Raw genomic sequence first — 23,126 nt, forward strand, 5'->3', positions numbered from 1 at the left:
CACATTGGGAACTACCTGTCTGAGTGTGTGAAAGCACTGCGGTGACCCATGACTCTGATGCGTTGATAACAGGATTGAGACAGGCAGACAGTACAGGGTGTTTTGTTTTTAAATATGCATTTTAAAACCGGACCTGCTGTCTGGTTGTCAGTAATCTAGCGAATAAAGGGGGTTGTATTTGTGTGTTTGATGTGAAAATCTGTGAATGTTTACGGTTTATGTACTAAGCGGCATGTAGCCTTTTGGTTAAGAACGTTCGTTTCGGTTTCTGGTTCGAATCCCTGAGCCGACAATCTGTGCCCTTGAGCAAGCAGTTAACCCTAATTGCTCTGGATGAGAGCGTCTGCTAAATGACTCGAAATGTTTAAGTTGGTTGAGTGTAGCTCTTGTGTTGCTGTTCGCATGGTGTCAGTACAGTGTTATGTAAGCAGTGGCCCTGTGGGTAGATGAGTCTGTCTGTGGCGCTAGCCTGCCTGCATGTCCAATTGTTGTGGATATTAATGGTCCTGTGTCTGAACCCAACAACTGTGGACAAATATGGTCATCTACTTTACTCCGGAGTGGACTTATAACACAATCACCGTATCACGCCAACACATCACTATAGAATGAATCTGTGGGATCATATTCTAATGATAATAATACAGGATTATACTCGTTCTCTCCCCTCCTGTCAGAACAGAAGCTTGTTTGACTTGATAGCAGTGCTTTGAGTTTTCACTGTATTGACTCTGTTCTTATTTCTTCTTTTGTTCTTTTTGCCCCTTTTTTAGGTAAGGTTTGTTGGATTCCCTCTGTATGTCTGTGTGTGTTTCTCCCACTCTACAATTGACCTCAATGTAACACCGCCCTTTACAACGTAGGCTAATACTGGCCTCTCTCAGCTTCCTCCTCTTGGCTTTATAAACCACTAAACTATTATTTCACTTTTCACAATCTGCTCACAAGTACCTACAGTGCTTTGATTCCAAGTACGAAAAACCCAACCAAAATCCAATTAAAATCAAGGTAGATCCTAGTAACCAAAGATTGCATCACATCCTGTAGAATCACCAACTCCAAGTCTCTTTAGATTTGATTTTTTCCCTTTTGAGTGTCTGTGGCTGCCATGGTTGGGGTTCTGATTGGCTGTGACTACGGCTCAGTCTTTTGAATGGCTTGCAGAGTAGCCCCCCCCCCCCCCCCCCATCTGCCTGTATCTACCTTCAAACCTGTATAGTGAGTGTGTACTGTATGTATGCGTGCGGTTGTCATGTGGGACTGAGACGTGTGTATTTGTGTGTGTCAGTCACTGACGGGGGCCCTAGGGAAAACTTACAGGGAAAACCTCACTCCCCCCTCCTGCACCTAAAATGTGTCTGCCCCTCCCTCCCATGTCTACCAACGTCACACACACCCATCATCCCTCTCCTTTTGGCCTTCCCCCCCCTGCACAGCATGCCTGTCCCAGAGGTTCAACCCTGCCTGCCTGGACTGTGTCAGTCATCTGGGGATTTAAGCAGTGCTCTGTATAGGCAACCTGCTACACTCAAAGGACCCTTCATATGCTCCATGGAGAACTTCAAATTCAACTCTAAATAGTCATTTGACTGTTATTTTCCTGTTGTTGCACACTTACGGTGCTAGACCAAGTCTCCTAAGCACTGCTCAAAGCCCTGTGGCCCCCTTTTTCAGGTACCTCTCTGTCTATGTTCACCGTCCTGGGGTAAGCATGTCCCAAACTGAGCTTGCTGACAGTGAGGGGATTTGGGGGAATCTAGGCTAACCAGGCTGACAAGACAAACATCTGTCTGTGAGGCTGACAGAGGGGAGAATGGTGGCTGTGTGTCGAGTGGTGTTCTGTTGTCAGCTGATTGGTTGCATGCTCGTATCAAATGAGGCATGGTCATTCCTCTTTACTGTACCAGATGCGATAGATATTTTAACACACGACAATTAAAGCATGATCTGTAGGACAGCCGGACAGGGAGCTTCACCCTGTTCTCCTGTTCCAAGTGGATCTGTCCTCAGATTCAGCTGTTTAAACAATCATCCCCTACCCTGAAGAACAGAGTCCAACTCAACTCCCCCAGAGCTCTTATCTGATGGGGATGTTATTGAAGCCAGCTGCTGGCTCTAGCTGTCATTCTTTGGGGTAGGGTGAAGGAAGAGTGAGGGGTCTTGGGAGTTACTTACCACAGATTTGGGGCGTACAGGAGAGAGGAACAGGGGGTCCAGGCACCCATGGGATATTGGGGTAGTAAGAGCCAGGACTGGGGACTGGGATGGTGGGTGAGAGAGTGTGGTGGTGAGAGGAGATCCCTGTAAGCATCCAGAGGGCCAAGAGTGAAGAAAGGAGAGGGCTTTAATTCCCATCCCCCCCCCAACTCCCATCCCCACCTCATCCACCCTTCTCTATGTGCCTCGAATCTTCCTGCTTAACCAATTGGTGTTTCTTTTTTACAGCGATTTGATCCTGCCCATGTTGTGCTGATGGTAAACTTAGTGGTAAATGTTATTTTTCCCCCGATTGAATTGTTTTTCTTTTGTTATTTTTTCCCTCCCATTTCTTTCATTTGTTGTTTTCCCGTCATCAGAGCACCAATGCTACATAGGCTTTCAATTCTCTCTCAGTATTAGTACTCATTCTGCTGCGTGTATATTATCATATATACACATCTACATTACTCTTACAAACATTCTCATTTTGTTTGTTTTCAGTTTTTATTTTTTTTTTTACATTTTTTACCTTGTGATTCACACTGTGATTTAGATGCACACTTTTTTTGGTCCGGTCCCTTTGTTGTCCACTGGAATGGGTAATGCTGAAGGTATTGTCACTGTGTTTTTAAAGATGGTTATAGTTGGGGACATCTCCTGTAATTGTAAAAAATCGTATTTCATGATGATTAGGTGCCTGGATTGTGACTCCTACCCCGTGTTCTCAGTGAACTGGTCAATTGGTGGAGAGCTTTACTGCAGTGGCCTGTCTGTCTGTCTGTCCGTGGGCTGGTCTCAAGCAGTCCCCCTTGTGGTTGGACTGCTCAATATCCACTCTAATAGTCTAGGTCCATCAAACTCAACTCTGGACCTCGAAGCTAGTTCCACTGTGTTCTTTTAGTTGTTCCCCTCTAATTAGGGACTGATTTAGACCTGGGTGCAATTACTTATCAGGTACAACAGAGAACCAGCAGGCTCCGGATCGCCTAGTGTGAAAGGCGCTGCATTGTTATTTGGACATCTGCATTGACCGTGCAACATTTATGGTGATACGGCCTCTGCGCAAGTCAGGACATCCGTACTTGTTATGCTTCGGGGAGCAGCGCAGAGCTGTTGTCAAGGAAGTGAGTTTGTTTTTATACAGGACCTCCCACCTACTGTCAATCAATCATGTCTATTCGGAGCCTTCAACCTTATTACAAAATTATGAGGGGCACACGGCGATGCGGTACGGAGCTCAATTTGGCAATTGCGTCACACCCTCCACCCTGCCTTAATGTGTCCAACCGGCAGACAGACACTGTAGTGGGGTTTGGAGTCCAGACAGGCCCTTATTTGATCCACATGCGGCTATAATTTAAGAATTAGGATTATACCATTGGGCTGTGACCATAACAATGATACAAGAACAATTCAGAGAACAGACAGATGTTAACAGAGAGGATTCAAATTATATTTGTTGGGTTTTTTTGCCCCATGGGCTAGGAATTAATTAGTCTCACATCTGTATTCTGACACTAATGAATACATTAGGTATGTAAGCATATGCTGCTGCCCTATTATGCCAATGCTGATTATCACGCTGGCTTCCATTGCAATAGAACAGCCCTACATTATTAATTATCACATGATTTAAGATGCAAACCAAACATGCTCTTTTAGTTTCAGAATGAGAGACTACAGTCTATCCTCCTCACTAGTGAAGTAGGGGGGAATGTGGATTAGAATGAAGCAATAAGGTACAAGGGGGTGTGGTATATGGTCAATATACCACGGCTAAGGGCTGTTTTTAGTTACGACGCAACACAGCGTTCTCAGATACAGCTGTTGGCTGTGGTATATTGGCCATATATCACAAACCCCCGAGGTGCCTCATTGCTATTATAAACTGGTTACCAATGTAATTAGAGCAGTAAAAATAATTTGTTTGTCATACCCGTGGTATAAGGTCTGATAACCACAGCTTTCAGCCAATCAGCATTCAGGGCTCAAACCACCCAGTTTAATATGGCTAATAGGTTGTGCTACGTGGTAATAATAGTCATTATTTGTATCCGATTGTGTATTTGTTAATTCCTAGCCCTATTAACTACGGACAAGCATCTTTAAAATGTTCATAATCACTCTTGCCCAAGGGTATAAACTGAGTCTAAAATCGATCAAGAGGATAATAACGTAATCTTGAGTAAGGAGAGAAAAAAATATAAACTGAAACCAAACTGAAGTGCTGATTGGACTCTTATCTGATTTACTGTGTACCTGGCTGCCAACCAACAGCCACTGCTGCAGCAGACTAGTCCAAATTCTGTTTTGTGCCTTTTTTGTTTTGAGAACCCCTGTCTGTCCAACCCCACCCCATACCCTATTTTCTCAGGTAAGTATCCCCTCCCCTGCAATGTCACCATGGCGATTCCTGGCCTGTGACGTCACTCCGCTGTAGTTGAGTGCTTGTCCTTTATTTTCTCTCTCTCTCTCTCTCTCTCTCTCTGCTTCGTTTGGCTGATTATGAGTGGATTAAGCAATTACGTGTCAAATCTCCAACATAGTTTTGATCTTTTTCTGTTTCATTCTGTTTTCTGGTTGTTTTTGTTTGGTTCATTTATTTTTCTGAAGTTAATTTCCTTCTGATCTAGCTCTTTTCACAGCTTACGTAACATGGCTTAAGTAGAAAGAGGGGGAGAGCCTGTTAGGCCAGGGCCATGATGAGAGCCTGGGGTAGAGGGGGAGCAGAGGCTGGGTCTCCTATGGGACAGTACAGGGTGTTGTGGAGGGTAGGTCAGTCACTGGGCAGTTCAGAGCCGGGTGATGGGGAGGCTGTACTATGTTGTCGCAGTGGTGTTCTGCTCAGTAATCTGTAGCAGCTGCGTCAGCCAGCCCCTCCGGCAGTATTGTCCTTGGTAAACTTGGCGTTCTTGTTGAACAGGACTGCAGTACTGGAGGAGGGAGGGGAGAGAGAGGCTACGCTCAGCAGTTTGAGACTGGAGGGAGACACAGAGATACTGCGACAGATACAGGCTTAAACCCTGTCCTTGCCACTGTGTTTTTCTCCAGTATACTTTATCCCTCCGTTTCCTTGTCCTCTCCCCCTCCCTTATCCAAATGGACGTCTCTGAACTGCTCATGTGGCCTCTGCTGGTGACCTCTCAGAACTAGGATCTTTCTAGAAAAGAGAACCCAGCTGAGAAGTAGTCAGGGTACTTAAGCTGTGCTGTGCCTGGTGGCTATGGTAAGCTGTGAGAATGGCTGGTGTTTGGTTCACTGTAGCTTTTCTGGTCTCTTTGCACTTCAAGGCAATATTCTCTAACCCCAGCACTCTGTGCTCTAAAAGCAGGCTGTCCCCGAGCTGTCCCCCCGTCCCAGTGTCAGAGCCTCACCTCCCCCTCTCTCTGTCTCTCTCCCCCCAGGACGCACCGACCCTGTGCCCATCATCCTCAAATATGATGTCATGGGGATGGGACGCATGGAGATGGAGGTAAGACACTGTCAGTGGCTCGCAAAATATCCATATTCTACATTTTGTATCCTACGACATGCACTGTGTAAAATGGGTCTGTGTATTTGTGAGTGCTGTTTTAGTTTGTTCATAGCGAGTTTATTAACTAACATATACCCTGTGTGTGTGTGTAGTTGGACGTTGCCGAAGATGCTACAGAGAAGAGGAAAGTGCTGGAGGTGGAGAAGGAAGTCACAGAGGAATTACAGCAGAAATACAAGGTGAGAGACTCTCCTTACTAGCTAACTCAATCCAGCCATACATGCGCCTCTCTTCTCAAGGTCCTCGTTTCGACAATCTCTCACTAGCAGTCGTTCACTCGCTTCAAGGTGACCCCGTTTCCTGCATTTGCATACCTTCTTGCTTTTCTCCTGTGCCAGTGACTCATAGCCCTGTCTTGTTAAGATTCTGCTGCCGTTCTGTGTCGATGCAATAAAATCGGCCTTGGAGAATCATAGAGCGTCTCCTGTTCCTCATCTCCCACTCCCTCGCGCTTCTTTCTTGTGGAGAAAATTGGATGAGTTCATGTGAGGTGTTGCTGTCTGTGCTGGTGTGAGATTCTGAATATATGAGACAGACAGACAGACAGACGCTCAGTCAATGGAACACTTATACTGTCATGCATGTGCCAAATAATTTATTTTAGCGGGTTACCGGTATGTCTGCGGAAATGGCATATGCCAGTGCATTTGTAAAGTATTCAGACCCCTTGGCTTTTTCCTCATTTTGTTATGTTACACCCTTATTCCAATCTACACACAATACCCCCTAAATACAAGCATAAACAGGTTTTTAGAAATGTTTGCAAATTCAGGACAAATGTAACTGATATCACATTTATTTCAGACCCTTTACTCAGTACTTTGTTGAAGCACCTTTGGCAGCGATTACAGCCTCAAGTCTTCTTGGGTATGACGCTACAAGCTTGGCACACCTGTATTTGGGGAGTTTCTCCCATTCTTCTCTGCAGATCCTCTCAAGCTCTGTCAGGTTGAATGGGGAGCGTTGTCTTGGCTGTGTGCTTAGGCTCACTGTCCTGTTGGAAGGTGAACCTTTCCCTCAGTCTGAGGACCTGAGTGCTCTGGAGCAGGTTTGCCTGCTCCAGAAACTTCGTTCTGCACTTTGTTCTGTTAATCTTCCCCTCGATCCCTCCTGCTGCTGAAAAACTTCCCCACAGATTGATGCTGCCAGGTTTCCTCCAGACGTGACGATTGGCTTTCAGGCCAAAAGTTCAATCTTGTTTTCATCAGACCAGAGAATCTTGAACAACTGAACGCATTCAACTGAAATGTGTCTTCCGCATTTCACCCAACACCTCTGAAACAGAGAGGTGCGGGGGGCTGCCATAATCCACATCCACATCGTCGGCATCTGGGGAACAGTGGGTTAAACTGCCTTGCTCGGGCAGAACGACAGATTTTTACCTCGTCAGCTCGGGGATTCGATCCAGCAACCTTTCAGTTACTGGCCCAACACTCTAACCGCTAGGCTAACTGCTGCCCCTTCAATTTATTGACTCTAGGAAGAGTCTTGGTGGTTTCAAATTTCTTCCATTTAAGAATGATGGCGATCACTGTTTCTCTAAGGGACCGTCAACGCTGCAGACATTCTTTGGTACTCTCCCCCAGATCTAGCTTAGACCTCATGCACTGTCAACTGTGGGACCTGATATAGTTTTCCAAATCATGTCCAATCAATTGAATTTACCACAGGTTGACTCCAAGTTGTAGAAACATCTCAAGGATATTTTTGTAAATAAGGTATTTCTGTTTTTAATTCATGTGCAAAAAATAAATAAAACATGATGGGGTATTGTGTGTAGATTGAAGGGAAAACAATTATTTAATCAATTTTAGAATAAGGCTATAATGTAACACATTTTAGAAAAAGGGAAGGGGTCTGAATACTTTATGAATGCACAGTATAAAAACTGCAAGCACAATCCTTGTACCTTATGTGATTGATTTCTTTCAGTTATTGAACTTTTAACCTCAATGGTAAACAACCATAGAGTTTCCTGTGGATTACTCAACCAGTACCAAGCCCTATGATAGGAGGATAAAGACCAGATTATACTGGCTTTGATCTTATGATCTTATCTCATCTTTCCATCTCTAATCTGTATCAATGTCACTCACATCTCGTGTGTCCACTCCCCCCGCCCTCCTTAACCCCACCAATAGGACCAGGTGGAAAAGGAGAAGGCCATTGCTAAAGCCCTGGAAGACCTGAGGGCCAACTTTTACTGTGAGCTGTGTGAGAAACAGTACCAGAAGCACCAAGAGTTTGACAACCACATCAACTCGTATGACCACGCTCATAAGCAGGTGAGGAGGACCTCTGCTTACCCCCACGCTGCTACACCCCTACACTCACTGGTTATACTGTCACCGTGTACATGAGCTTAGAGAACCAGAGCCTTAAATCCCAGACACTTCAGAAACAAGTGTAAGGAGCCTGTCTCAGTGGAGAGGGCTTTGCAGATATAAAACGGTCTTGTTGAATGATGTTGCTGCACCATTGCCCTTACTGTGGATGCAGGAATCCTTAACTGCTCTCTTTCTCTCCCTCATCTCTCTTTTTTCCCCCTCCCTCTTTTTTTCTCTCCCTCCTTCATTCCTCTTCTTCTCCATCTGACCCAATCTGTCTTTCTCCCCCCACTCTCCCGCCATCCTGCCCTTGGTGTGCTGCTGCAGCGGCTTAAGGAGCTGAAGCAGAGGGAGTTTGCGAGAAATGTGTCATCACGCTCACGGAAGGGTGGGAAGAAGCAGGAGAAGCGGCTACGCAGGCTGCATGAGCTGGCTGAGCAGAGGAAACAGCAGAACCGGTGAGCACATGCTACAGTATATACTGCAAACTCAACCGCCCTCTACTGGCTGAAGTGGAGGCTGTAACCCAATAATAAACAATACCACATTTTATTTTATTGGTCACATATACGTGATTAGGTTAGCAGATGTAGCGAAATCCTTGTGCTTCTAGCTCCGACAGTGCAGTAATATCTAACAAGTAATATCTAACAAATTATCCTTACATATACCCAATACACACACATCTAAGTAGGAATGAATTAAGACTATATACATATGGATGAGCGATGTCAGAGCGGAACGGACTAAGATACCGTAGAATAGTATAGAATACAGTATATACTTATGAGATGAGTAATACAAGATATGTAAACATTATTCATTGACTAAGATACCATAGAATAGTATAGAATGCAGTATATACACATGAGATGAGTAATGCAAGCTATGTAAACATTATTAAGTGACTAGTGTTTCATTCCTTAAAGTGGCCAGTGATTCCTAGTCTATGCCTATAGGCTGTTTAACAGTCTAATAGCTGTGTGGCAGCTTCCTATCAGTGCAGTGTTTGCCGATGTATGTGCAAAGAAAGATTATAATTTAAAATAATGTGTTCTGGATGAAACAGATTAAACACGTCCCTTTAATATGTTCTTTATCGTTGTGTTTCAGTACCCCGGGAAGTGGTCCAATGTTCAAACCCACCACCGTGGCAGTAGACGGGGAGAAGGGTGAAGACGGGAATGCTGTAACCCACGAGTATGTTCCACCTGCAGACACTGCCATGGAGGGCTTGTCAGGGGAGGAGAAGAGCAGTGGGGGTCAGGCCTCCCCCAAACCAGCCACCACCATCAGCTTCTCCCTGGGGAAGAGCAGCTCATCCCCGGCCGGGGCCTCCAAGGTCAGCGTGTCCTTCTCCTTCGCCAAGAAACCCCCGGTGAAGCTGGAGACGGTCGCAGCAGTGTTCGCTAAACTCCATCAGGATGACGAGGAGGAGGAGGGGGGACAGGAGGAGGGAGGGGAGAAGGCCGCGGGACAGGAGGAGACCTCCGGCTGCAGCACCGAGAGCCCCAAGGGAGGAGGAGGGGGGAATGGAACAGCAGGGCCGGAGGAGGAGGAGGAGGAGCAGCAGGAGGAGGAGCAACTACATCAAGAACAACCAGAGCAGGAGGAAGAAGATGATGGCGCCTCCCTAGCCTCCACCCTCAACAAGCTGAAGATGATGATGAAGAAGGAGGAAGGCTGGGCCGGCCAGGAGCCTGAGTACTACCACTACATCCCACCAACCCACTGCAGAGTCAAACCCCGCTTCCAGTTCCTGGTGTTCATGAAGGCCACAGACCAGTGTGAGATCAGGGAGCAAGAAGATGAAGAAGAGGTGGAAGAGAAGAAGACCGAGAAGGTGGTAGCAGAGGTTTCTGAGCAGCCAAAAGCTACTGAGTGCAAATCAGAGGAGCCAGAGAAGACTCCTGCAGCTCCAGTCATAGAGCCCACTCCTACTCCCACATCACCTAAACTGAAGACTGAAGAGGCCTCTGCCAGCTTAACAGACCCCCCTCCCACAACAGCCCCCACTGTAGTACCAGACAGCAAGCAGGAGGCCCCAGTCCCAGAGCCCAACTCGGGCCCCAAAATCCCCAACGGCCCCTTCTTCCTGGTCCTGAGCAAAGACGAGAGCACCACTCTGCAGTGGCCCTCGGAGCTGCTGGATTTTACCAAGGCTCAGCCCGCCCTCTCTTACAGCTGCAACCCCCTGTACTTCGACTTCAAACTGTCCCGCAACAAAGGGGCCCGTGCTGGACGAGCAGCAAAGTCCTCCAAGCCCGCTGGTGAAGTAGCTGAGAAAAAAACCAATCCTGAAGCAGCTGCTGCAGTCAATGAGGGGAATGCTGCTGCTGCCACCACCACCCCTGGGCCCAGCACTGACAACACTGATAAGGAGCAGCCCTCCTTAAAAATAGAGGGTTCCCAAGGGGAGACTGAGGAGCAAAAGCTACAGAGTAGCACAAGCGGAGCCAAGAAGAAGAAGAAAAAGAAGAAGAAGAAGCATAAGAAATCTGGCAAAGGCTCCAAGCGCAAAGAAAAAGAGAAGGGAGCCGTAGTGGACGGGGACGCGGAAACTGAGATCCTAGGAGAGAAAATCAAAAAGAAGAAAAAACACAAACGAAAGAAGAGCAAAAACAAAGGTGAAGAGGGAGGTGGTAGTGATAAGGAAAAGCCTAAAGAGGAAAAAGCAGTAGCCGCAACGGTTGCTAGTGCTCCCCCAACACCAGCAGGATCTGCTACAGGAGCGGAACCAGGGAAGAGGAAACGACCAGCCAAAGAAGCACTTCAGAAGTCCGGGGCAGAGGAAGGTGGGGCAGGGAAAGGCTCTGACGAGGCCAAGCCCTCTGACGAGCACAACGGCACCAAGCGTCTGAAGACAGACCCCAGCGCCCCACCCAGCGCTTCCTGCTCCTCCTCGGCCCAGAAGAGCCCCGGGCCAGGCAGACCACCCAGCAGTGAGAGTGAGGAGGAAGGAGGTGGAGGCTCAGCTTCCCGATCCAGCCGCCGCAGGTCCACGCCCCGGGAGGGGCGCCGGCACCAGAGCGACGACTCCGGCCGCTCCCGAAGCCGCTCGTCGCGTCGGGGAGACGGGCGAGGGAGCAGCCGGCGGCGGCACCGCGGCCAGGCCTCCCGTAGCCAGTCAGACTCCAGCAGCTCGGAGCGCTCCTCGAGCGCCTACAGCCGGCGCAGCCGCAGCTACTCAGACAGTTACAGTGACGACAGTGACGGGGGGCGCCACCGGAGACACTCTAAACGCTCCTCTGACTCCGAGTACGATCGACGGGGGAGCGGCGGGCGGCGGCGCTCCAGAAGACGTCACTACTCTTCCTCGTCCTCGGAGGACTCTCGCTCTCGCTCACGCAGCCACAGCCGCAGGAAGAGGCACCAGCGGCGGGACCGGAGCAGCTCTCGGAGCTCTAGCAGCAGGAGCCGCAGCAGCAGCGCCAGGTCGTGGAGACGCAGCTACAGCCGCAGCTCAGCCAGCCGCTCCTCCAGCTCCACCAAGGGCTCCCCTCACCGGGGTCGTGGAGGCCAGGGGGACCACAGGGGCCGGGCAGACAGTGCCACACGGCGCCGAGACTTCAACCGCTCCTGCATCTACCGTTCCCAGTCCCCCCGCTCTGCCTCATCACGAGCCCCAAACCGCAACAGCAGCTCCCAGAGCCAGAGGGCAGGGGGGTCCCGGGGAGAAGGAGGGGGAGACCAGAGGAACTCTTCCTCACACTTCACCGCCCGCCAGCTTCTGGATAAGATCCAGTCCAGGAAGGGATCTGATGTCCCAACCACAGGGACCAAGTCTGGCGCCAAGATCAAGGACCCACCATCGGGCTACTTTGGGCCCAAACTGCCTCCAGCTCTGGGCAATAAGTCCATGCTGCCCCTGTTCGGTAAGCTGCAGGCAGGGAAGAAATTCCCTGCGATCCCCCTGACCCGGCCCGATGGTGGAGAGAAGTCATCAGCAGGGAAAGGTTCAGATGCCGGAGGAGAGGTCATCCTGATGGAGCCCATCCGGGAGTTCCCCCCACCGCCTCCCCCTCAACCAGCTCATAAGAAGGTGGAGGAGACGGTAGTAGTAGTCCAGGAGGCCCGCCACCTCACCCTGGACACGCGGGTACTTCATGAGCCCCGGCCGCTGTTCCATCAGGAACCCTCCATGCTGATGCCCCCATACCAGGGTGAGCCGGGACAGGACCCCTCCCAGAACCCCATGATGGAGCCCCTCATGCCCGACATGCAGCAGCAGCCACCCCCCATGCACGCCTACCCCAACTACCCCCCGCCCAGCCTGGAGGAGGAGGACATGGGTGTGGAGGCAGAGGAGAACAGTCTGGCCCCGCTGGAGAGCCAGCCCATCACCTTCACCCCAGAGGAGATGGAGAAGTACGGCAAGCTGCAGCAGGCCGCCCAGCAGCACATCCAGCAGCAGCTCCTGGCCAAGCACATCAAGACCTTCCCCTCAGCCGCAGCAGCACAGGCTGCAGCAAACATGGCTGCAGCAGCGAACCATCTGCAGCCGGCACCCCCTCCCCCCCAGCAGCAGATGATCCAGATCCACCAGCCTGCCGTGTCTGCAGCCTCGGCTACCTCCATCACCACAGTACAACACCTCATCCAGCAGCACCATGCTGCTCAGGCTGCAGCCATGGGCATCCACCCACACGGCCCCCACCCGCACCCCCAGTTAGCCCAGGTCCACCACATCCCCCAGCATCACCTCACCCCCATCTCCCTGTCTCACCTGGGACACTCTCTGGGCCACACTCTGGGCCACCAGCTGGGAGTGGGACACGCTGGACTGATCCCTGCCCATCACACGGCCTTCCTCTCTGGCCAGCCCATACACATTATCCCAGCCTCAGCACTTCATCACCACAGCCCCTTAGCACTCCACCACATACCACACTCATCCCTCTACCCAACGCTGTTCGCCCCCCGGCACTCTAACGCCGCTGCGGCAGCCGCACTGCAGCTCCACCCCTTCCTGCACCCCATCTTCTCAGGGCAGGACCTCCAGCACCCCCCTAACCACGGCTCCTGAGAAAGATCTTCACTAGAGCCATGTGTCCACATCAGAGGAGGGTGTTTTGGCCAGAGAAGGCCTGGTTAAACATCTGAGTTAACATGGAGAGAGTAAGGTGTCGTGGCACCATTGTGCAGCAGGTGATGATGAGAATATCATCAGACTGGCCACCATTAGACCACTGGCCAGACAGAGGTGCTGTGATATGCTGCCTGTGCAGAGGTAAACAACAGACATTTACTGTGGGCTCTTTGAATGGACCCCTCCGAACAGTTGATTGACATTCACCCTGAGGTTTCTGGACAGGGTGGAGGAGGGTTTGAGGCAACCTCAAATCTAAGACGGCAGTTTGTTTTGAATGGGAACCCAGTTTAAAAGAAGAAAAAAAAAACAAGCAGAAACCTCTGGAGTATTTTTTTTTGTCCCACAGTTTATAACTGATTGTCGCTGTCAATGTTCTTCTTTGTTTTCTACAGCCAAAGAGACGCAGTGGCTGAAGCCATAAGCAGGATGGTGTTGTGGGAAAGGAAGGGGGAGATGAGATGGGGACAAGAGGTTTAGGGTGACATCCATGACTGGAATCAGCCTTGACTTTGTAATGTAATCTGGTGGATCTAGTCTACTGCCTGAATTATTTTGTCATTAATATCTAATGTTCTCACATGACTACTTGCTCTCTTCATGACCCGTAATATTCACCAACAATTTGTAATACGGTGTAGTGTACATAGATCACTGAGCAATGTGAAGTATCCCTCTAATATGATGGGCATATAAGGGATGTTCTTTATTACTGACTAATGAAATGTTGCCCATAAGGAAATGAAAATGGTCACCGGTGGGGGAACAACGATAAGAGGTTGGGTGAAGCTCATGTTTTATTGGAGGTACTGTGGAGGGGGGGGTTACACCCGCTTAGTGCTGTAGGGTTAAAGGTCATGTTGTTCCAAGTGGTAGTATATCGAAATGACTTGCACTGAAATCTGTACATCAAGATGCTGCTTTCGCATCATGTAACAAATGTATGATTGTAGTATACTGCAATAATTGTATTTTTTTTTTTTTGTTTCTAAATTATTTTCCAAAATGCTCCTCAAAAGGAGATGTTTTTCCTCTTGTGTAATTTTTGCTCAGTGTAAATAAAATTGCTGTAGTTAACCCCAATAACATTCTAGGGGTTTGTTGCTACTGAAAACAAAAGAACTGAAGGAATGAGGATGGACAAGAATACTTTATCAAGGCATTTTCTGAACTATTCTGTATGGGAAGGATTGGATGACGGGACTGCCCTGTAAGGGGCAGCAATGGTATGTCTTTTTTAAATATGATGCGTCAGCAAATAAAGAGTTTTGAGTTGCTACATGTTTGTCTGTCTTAACTATGTTTAGCTGGTGAAGAGTGAGTAGTCTGCAGTGGTATAAGTAAGGCTTGCGAGCAATACATAAAGATAAATGTCCAGTTTGGGTACTTCCCGTATGGTACATTATAGGCAAATTACATATAGTAACAAATACCAGCACAGACATGCATTCTTTACTTACTGTGGCAAACGGCTTCTGAAACTGCAATGAGAAGTGAATTTCTCATTCTCAGCACAAGCTTCTTGATGTCTGCATATTGCATGCAGCCCTTTTAGACTAGAGGACTAGGCTAATAAGGCTAGAGGATTTTACATCTGCTTTGCCTCGCCCCGTTAGGTTATGGAATGCTGAGCTGTCAATAGATGGCGCCAGAGCTCAGTTTTATGTAGCCTCACTGACAGCTAGCTGTACATCTAGACCAGGAGTCGGGCTGTCTAATTCCAGAGCTCAGTTATGTAGCCTCGCTGACAGCTAGACCAGGAGTCAGGCTGTCTAATTCCAGAGCTCAGTTATGTAGCCTCGCTGACAGCTAGACCAGGAGTCAGGCTGTCTAATTCCAGAGCTCAGTTATGTAGCCTCGCTGACAGCTAGACCAGGAGTCAGGCTGTCTAATTCTAGAGCTCAGTTATGTAGCCTCGCTGACAGCTAGACCAGGAGTCAGGCTGTCTAATTTCAGCGTAAAACCTTTCATCCATAGTTTCTCATCTACCTGCTGGAACATTCTATGCTTATTGCTCTCCCAGGATTGTATTAAAGTGGCTCTGAATAAGCGTGTCTGCTAAATGACTAACATGTCAGATGTGATGGTAGGGGTTCCTATGCACAGTCCGGATAGGTCCCCAGACTAGGGCCCCTCAAGTACTAGTCTTGAAAGTAATTTTATTTCAAACAGTGGAAGGAAAATCCCTCCAAACAATAGCTTTACTGTTGTAAATGTAAACTCTATTGTGTGAGAGATATATTTAAACTATGGGGTATGCTTCATACCTAATTCAATTGCCAGATTACATGGACAATAATGTACACTACAGAGACCAATTAAGACAAGTTGTTTTTAAAATGTTGAATTTTTTTATCTTCAGAGAATTACAATTTCAACCTTGGTTGCACTAACAGTGAGACTAGGGCCAAGAAAATGTCCAGATAATTTACATTTTAAAAGTGTGACAACAATACACTTTGTTCAGACAAACATGTTTTGTTCTCACTCTCGGTCTGTATCTTGGGCACAGGTCCCTCCCTGTTAACTGCCCTCTTCCTCCCTGGGCTACCTGTATTGGTTAATGTGACATAAGTATTCTCCAGGCAGTGTCATTAGGATGTGTGATGAGGTAAGGGGCAACGTCAGCTTTTCATCCATTTCCAGATAACTACATTTCTCTGTCCATTTTAAGAATCATCATCATTTGGGAACAATGGCAGCAAACAGTAAAATGATGCTTCAAATAGATGAAGATGAAACCACAATGAATGCCATCCACAAGGTAATGGAGAACTCATTATAGGGGAGACTAAGGCAAGCAAGTGGACCTTGAAGGATAATTGGTTTGAAAAAAGGTAATTAGTCATATGAAACGTCCTCATCCTCACCAACCTACAGCTTCACACAGAGGCTGTCAGGTGGATGACCTGCGAGACGAGTGGCAGCGAGCTGGAATGATGGTTGCACGTTCAGTTTGAAGTAAAATTAAAGTACAGACACTGAGTGTACAAAACATTAGGATCACCTGCTCTTTCCATAACAGACTGACCAGGTGAAAGCTATGATCCCTTATTGATATCACTTTAAAAGGAGGATATGGGTTAAAAAAATGTAAGCCTTGAGACGTGGATTGTGTATGTGTGCCTTTCAGAGGGTGAATGGGCAAGACAAAAAAGTGCCTTTGAACAGGGTAGGTGCCATGCATACTGGTTTGTGTCAAGAACTGCAATGCTGCTGGGTTTTTCACGCTCAACAGTTTCCCGTGTGTATCACTTATGGTCCACCGCCCAAAGGACATCTAGCCAGCTTGACAACTGTGGGAAGCATTGGAATCAACATGGGCCAGCATCCCTGTGGAACGCTTTCAATACCTTGAGTCCATGCACAGATGAATTGAGGCTGTTCTGAGGGCAAAAGGTGCAACTCAACATTAGGAAGGCATCCTTAATGTTTTGTACACTCAGTGTATGTCTTGCTTAGCACCCATTTAACTGGTGCAAACAAAGAGTGGTTGAAATAGAAGTGGGTGGTAAAACCCATGGCAATTAAAAGACGGATAATTCCTCGACTTCCGATCGGAACCAATACTTTCAAGGAACTCTCCGATTTGAAGACGAGCCTATTTTCACCGTTCACGTATCTTATGGGCTTATTGTGCAAAAATGTCCAAGACCAACGCAAAACTGTGGTTGCAGATGCGGTCATGGTCAGCCCAGGTACTTGACCACCAGGAACATGACCACACAGGTGAGCAGCATCCCTCCAATCATGATGAACTTATCCTGGGTGGCCCTCTTCTCGATCAGCCTCATCACCGTGTTGGACAGACCCAGCATGTTGGCCACATCCAGCATCTTCTTGTGGGTCCCCTGGATTTAAGGAAGACAGAGGGGAGACAAGACATCAAACATTAGCTGCTGAAGTTCCATTGATTGTGCTGTTGTTTCCTGAAGAAAAAGCTGAAGTGAGTTATTAATGGGTATTCTGCTTCAATGCTGTTTGTTTGAGGGAATACTGTATACACAGTAGTATCATAACCTGCATTTAGCCTGGTCATGACAGAGCTCTATTCAACTGATTAGGGAGAGGCTGTCTGAGGAACCACACCCAGCCGTTCTGTCCTCCCGGTTTGTCCCTCAGCTGTTTCTCACGGCCAGCCCATCTGATCACCAGACACCCTGATAACAGGAGGCACACAGCAGCCTCCACCAGGAACACCATCTCTTCTCCTCCCTGGAAATATGTACTTAGCCTGCTGCTGACAACCAGCACCACACACACACACTTCTACTACACATAGTTATCATTACAGTTGACAGAAACCGGGTCAGCCAGGGTTTGTTTTGGGAATACGGATTCCTCTCGCTGGGATACCATCGACAGGGACCTGCCTTGCCGTGTCACGGTCAGTGTTCCTTGGCAAAGTGTCAACAACAAAAAAACTGATCGTCAAAACGTTCTACAGCTGCACCATTGAGAGCATCTTGACTTGCTGCATCACCGCTTGGTATGGCAACTGCTTGGCATCCACTACAAAGGGTAGTGTGTATGGCCCAGTACATCACTTGGGCCGAGCTCCCTGCCATCCAGGACCTCTATACCAGGTGGTGTCAGAGGAAGACCCTGAAAATTGTCAAAGACTCCAACCCCCCAAGTGATAGACTTATTTCTGCTACCGCACGGAAAGCGGTACCGATGCACCAAGTCTGGAACCAACAGAACCCTGAACAGTTTCTACCAACAAGCCATAAGACTGATAAATAGTTAACCAAATAGCTACCAGGACTATCAGCATTTTGCACTCTTTTGACTCATCACATACGCTGCTGTTACTGCTTATTATCTATCCTGTCGCCTCGTCACTTTACCCCTCCCTATATGTACATATCTACCTCAATTACATCGTACCGCTGCACAACAACTCAGTACTGGTACCCCGTGTATATAGCCAAGTTATCGTTACTCATTGTGTATTTATTCTCTATAATTTTCTCTCTCTGCATTGTTGGGAAAGGCCCGTAACGTAGGCAAACACACACACCTTGAGCGTGCCCCTCTGGTCCCTGAGTCCGGTGAGGATGCTGCTGCCGCTGCCCAGGAGGTCGTCCATGCCTCTGTGTGCGTTGTTCAGGTTGGAGTTTAACTGCAACGTCTCGTCTATGGGGATGGAGGTGTCTGCATCCTGTAGGGGACAATACCGGTAATATCTCAACAATGTTCCCCGAATAAATGTATTTAGGTTTTATTGCCCATGTTACACCAGTTGTGGTGTATCAAGCAGAGTTTGCATGCATGTTTTAGGTTATCATTACATGAGTGTAGACATTACTGTAGTGCTACATGGGAGATGAGTGTGTTCTGATGATTACATGTGGTTTTAGAGTGGGCCACTACTACTGACGTTGGTGGTGAAGGTACGACTCATGAGTTCCTCCCTCTCTCGGTCCTGGCTCTCTCGTGAGTAGCGGCGGTGCTGGAAGTTCCTCAGGGCCGTCTGGAGGTGCTGAACATCATACTTCAGCTGGTCTACCCGCCTGCGGAGGGGACACAGACAGAGACAACATTCTTCTTACCCCCCAGCCGAATAATGGCAGAGGAAATCTCAGAGGGTAAAGATGGCTGCCTTTGCCTCCAGCCCCATCCAGCATTTCAGGACTGTGGTTCAGTCACTCCTCCTTCACTAACTCATGACATCTCCCTTGGTATGCTCTGTATGGATGTCTTCTAGCTCTCAATAAAAGCTTTCCATCATCACTTAGATAAGTCAACATGCCTCCCTTCTTCCCAACCTGACTTCTCCACTTCTCCACCTGGCTGACACACCTGAGGGCCTGTCTCCCTCCACCCTTCTCTCCCGCTCCTCCTGAGCATCACCTGCTCGTGGCTCAGCCCTGCGGCCCCAGCGTACTGTAGCTGCCCTGAGATCAGAGGAGAGCTGTGGGACGGGGCGCAGCAGTTTGTCCCCTGGGGCCTGTTTACCCAGCTCTGACGTGACGCCTTGCCCAACGCGGCAGGAATGCCGGGGCTTCCGAGGGAATGTTTTCACAGAGCCGCGTCGCCACAGGGGATGAGAAACACACTGCCTGTTTCATCTAGCTGCGACCTCGTCCCGGTCCCACCCATCTTTATGAAACATTCATCGCCACGCCACCTCTGGTGTATTTGGGTCACCGATGCAGTTTGAGTACTCACAGTTTGGCGTTCTGACGGCGGTTTGGCGGTTCTTTGCTAGCCAGGATTTCCAGACGTTCCAAATGGCTGAAGATCTGGTCGATTCTGACCTGCAGATCGTTCTCCAACACTGGAGAGAGCGCGCACACACACCCACACACACAAACAATTAAACACACCCTGAACAGTTGTTTCACTCCCCAAATAGGCCAATCTTATACAAAATAAAATGTTAAAGTTATGTTCATTCTAATAAATCAGACAAGATTTCCACATTCCATGCTACCATGGAATATAGCCCCACGGTTTCAGGTGAATCCAAGAGAGGGATGAAAGCAAATATGTTATTTCCTCAAACTTCGCAGAGGAAGTTAATCCACATTGAAACAAAGGGCCTTGTACATAATCTCTTCATGAAGACAAATCAGCCACTGATTCTTATTTGAAGTCTATCGTTACACCCGTTTCATTCTCAGACTGCTGAGATTCTAGATAGCGTTTGATTCCAAGGTGACAGCAGCACTAGGCTTGTGGGAAGCTTTTATCTGCCCTTTAAAAGGACTAGCACCATCTTGTCCCCCACCCCCTCCCATCCTGACTGACTGAGTGACTCCTCGCTCGGACACCTGCTGCATCATTCCACCCTCTAACATGTGAGATGATGTCATTCCGACTGGCTGCCACCATTATCTTTAGAGAAGACTTCCCAGTCGTCCCTCTGCCACCACCCCTATGCTTCCTGCCCTGGCACCAGCCTGGCTCACAGAACATTGCCCGCCCTGCCCACCTTCCAAAACAATCATTAGGGAGGGCATGGTACAGTTTGGCTCAAAGGGCTGCGCAACACTGGAAAAGGGGAAAATATGTAAATACTGCCTAGTTGTAAATTCCAAATTAATAATTAACAAAAATATAAAAACGTAACTATTTTAAATATTTTACTGATTTACAGTTCATATAAGGAAATCAGTCAATTGTAATAAATTAATTAGGCCCTCATCTATGGATTTCACATGACTGGGAGAACAGATATGCATCTGTTAGTCACAGATACCTTTAAAAAAGGTAGGGGTCTAGATCATAAAACCAGTCAGTATCTGGCCACCATTTTCTTCATGCAGAGCGAAGAAAGAGTTGATCAGACTGTTGATTGTGGCCTGTGGAATGTTGTCCCACTCCTCTTCAATGGCTGTGCGAAGTTGCTGGATATTGATGGGAACTGGAACGCGCTGTCGTACACGCCGATCCAGAGCATCCCAAACATGCTCAATGGGTGACGTGTCTGGTGAGTATGCAGGCCATGGAAGAACTGGGACATTTTCAGCTTCCAGGAAATGTGAACAGATCCTTGTGACATGGGGTCGTGCATTATCATGCTGAAACATGAGGTGATGGCGGCGGATGAATGGCACGACAATGGGCCTCAGGAACTCGTCACAGTATCTCTGTGCATTCAAATTGCCATCAATAAAATGCAATTAAGCTCCCAACAACGAGCACATGCCTTCCCATACTCTAACCCCACCATGGGGCACTCTGTTCACAACGTTGACATCAGCAAACCGCTCGCCAACACAACGCCAACACACCTTCTGCAATCTGCCCAGTACAGCTGAAACCAGGATTAATCTGTGAAGAGCACACTTCTCCAGCGTGCCGGTGGCCATAGAAGGTGAGCATTTGGCCACTGAAGTCGGTTACGACGCTGAACTGCAGTCAGGTCAAGACCCTGGTGAGGGCGACGAGCATGCAGATGAGCTTCCCTCAGACTGTTTCTGACAGCTTGTGCAGAAATTCTGCGGTTGTGCAAACCCACAGTTTCATCAGCTGTCTGGGTTGCTGGGCTCAGACAAATCCCGCAGGTGAAGAAGCCAGATGTGAATGTCCTGGGCTGGCCTGGTTACATGTGGTCTGTGGTTGTGAGGCCAGTTGGACGTACTGCCAAATTCTGTAAATGACGTTGGAGGCAGCTTATTGTGGAGAAATAAACATTACATGCTCTGTTGGACAGTCCTGCAGTCAGCATGCCAATTGCACGCTCCCTCAAAACTTGAGACTTCTCTGGCATTGTGTTGTGTGACAAAACTGCACATTTTAGAGTGACCTTTTTTTGTCCTCAGCACAAGGTGCACCTGTGTAATGATAATGCTGTTTAATCAGCTTCTTGATATGCCACATCTGTCAGGTGGATCGATTATCTTGGCAAAGGAGAAATGCTCACTAACAGGGATGTAAACACATTTTTGAGAAATAAGCTTTTTGTGCATATGGAACATTTCTGGGAGGTTGACACTTGCAACATCCATTGAATGCAGAAGATACATTATTTAGAAAGAGTGAACTCACAGTGGACAGATTGACGATCTGTGTTCTCCAGGCGTCCCATGAGCGACTGCACCTCGTGGATTTGCCTGATCAAAGAGGACAGAGAGCAAAAATATATAATTATTCCTAGGCTACCGTAAATATTAAACAGAGGTCTATATGGAAGCGTAATATTAGATAAAGATCTATTGAATAGACAAGGAACTATACAATGGTATGAAGAAATGTAATACACGCTAGACACGTAAACTACAGAGAGTGAATTTAATGGTGCTTTCAAGACTACTGGGAACAAGGTAAAATCATGACGTCAGTGATCTTTAGGTCAGAAAGTCGGAACTCTGAAAAGATGCTCGAGGTTCCGACTTGGAATTCCGAGTTGGATGACCGTTCAAAACGATGTTTCCCAGTCAGCGCTAGATTTTTTCCGAGTTCCTTTTAGTCTTGAATGCACTGAAGTCAAAGATTTCTGAGTTCCCAGTTGATATGAACGCAGCGTACCGTTACAGTGGTGATAGTTAAATATTGTTGGTCATGGATCTATGGCTATCTATAGCTGGTTGGCTAGCTAGTTTCCTTTTGACACCATGACCACTAATGGAAGGGGTTAGTTAAAACTATCTTTGTCATGAAATGTTGTTAGCTAGCCAGCTAGTTACAGTAACGCGGTATATCATAAGGCAAGTGAGCTACGTTAGATGTCTTCTTTTTTTGAAAGAGAACAGAAACACTCACTTATTTGTTTGATGGTACAATGACTCCATTTTCCTTTTATGTTTCAAGACACAATCCACCAAAAAATACCCTCGGTCTATAGAGGAATACCTTTAGCCGGTTTTATTGTGAAACTGAAAACAAGTGGATTTTTGTGCAACGCACACGTCATCAGTTGAGAAGATTTGTGTACGGAAATGGAATAACGGAAGCTCCACCGAGTGATAAAAGCCAAAGATCCGCTGCAGCGACACTACGAGGCAGGTACAGGTAGCGCGACAGCTCCAATCTAACAATGTAGAAGCAGAAATGTAGGAAAATGCTAAATAAAATGATTTAAAGTTAGTGCAATTTAAACGATATTCATGTTTTCTCTCTTTCATTTCAACACCAAAATATGGCATGATAATAGTCTACATTTGTGAACTGGAAGTGAGCTTTCTAGATTTGAGTGATGCTTTTTAAATCATGTTTCTATTTTGATTCATTTGATGCTTAGACTACCTTAACAAAAGTCCGACTTATTGAACTACATCTATTCTCAGCATTTTACATGTCATATATCATACCCTTAATCTGAATCACAGACAGTGTGCTTTCTGTTCCCACAAAAAAACTTCCTCTCCCCCTCAATCCAACCAGGGCTCATCTGTTGACGGGGAGACGAATGTAACTGGAAAGACTTAATGAGAAGACGTCTCCAGGCAAAGTTTTGTCAGCTCACCCTGGCTTTGTCTAATTATCCCTTTTTCCACAGATTGGTGTCGGAATACACCTGTCTGTC

The 23,126-nt window shown here is 47.6% G+C and overlaps 2 protein-coding genes across 11 annotated transcripts in view; one reads left to right on the forward strand and one right to left on the reverse strand.

Moving 5' to 3' along the window:
• The window catches only part of LOC106607325 (G patch domain-containing protein 8), a 39,112-nt gene extending 24,683 nt beyond the window's left edge, over nt 1-14,429 (forward strand). For 5 of the 10 annotated variants that reach the window (XM_014204178.3, XM_014204180.3, XM_014204177.3 and 2 more), the window contains 5 exons: nt 5,604-5,671; nt 5,827-5,913; nt 7,876-8,019; nt 8,389-8,519; nt 9,175-14,429. In XM_014204178.3, the coding sequence (XP_014059653.1) occupies nt 5,604-5,671; nt 5,827-5,913; nt 7,876-8,019; nt 8,389-8,519; nt 9,175-13,087 (4,343 nt within the window). In that variant the 3' untranslated portion in view covers nt 13,088-14,429. Of the gene's footprint in view, nt 1-773; nt 2,488-5,603; nt 5,672-5,826; nt 5,914-7,875; nt 8,020-8,388; nt 8,520-9,174 lie in introns of all 10 variants that reach the window. The other 5 variants (XM_045720559.2, XM_045720557.2, XM_014204183.3 and 2 more) reach the window with 2 other exon arrangements.
• A 1,052-nt stretch (nt 14,430-15,481) lies between these two features.
• gosr2 (golgi SNAP receptor complex member 2) lies at nt 15,482-22,520 on the reverse strand. The gene is given in 6 exon segments (NM_001140385.1): nt 15,482-17,001; nt 18,174-18,314; nt 18,534-18,666; nt 19,325-19,433; nt 21,650-21,714; nt 22,364-22,520. Coding segments are annotated over 6 exon segments (639 nt in total). The 5' UTR covers nt 22,393-22,520; the 3' UTR covers nt 15,482-16,839.
• Between the last annotated feature and the right edge of the window lie 606 nt (nt 22,521-23,126).

This window comes from Salmo salar, chromosome 06 (assembly GCF_965601325.2).
Source record: "Salmo salar chromosome 06, fSalSal1, whole genome shotgun sequence".
Classification (NCBI taxonomy): Eukaryota; Metazoa; Chordata; class Actinopteri; order Salmoniformes; family Salmonidae; genus Salmo; species Salmo salar.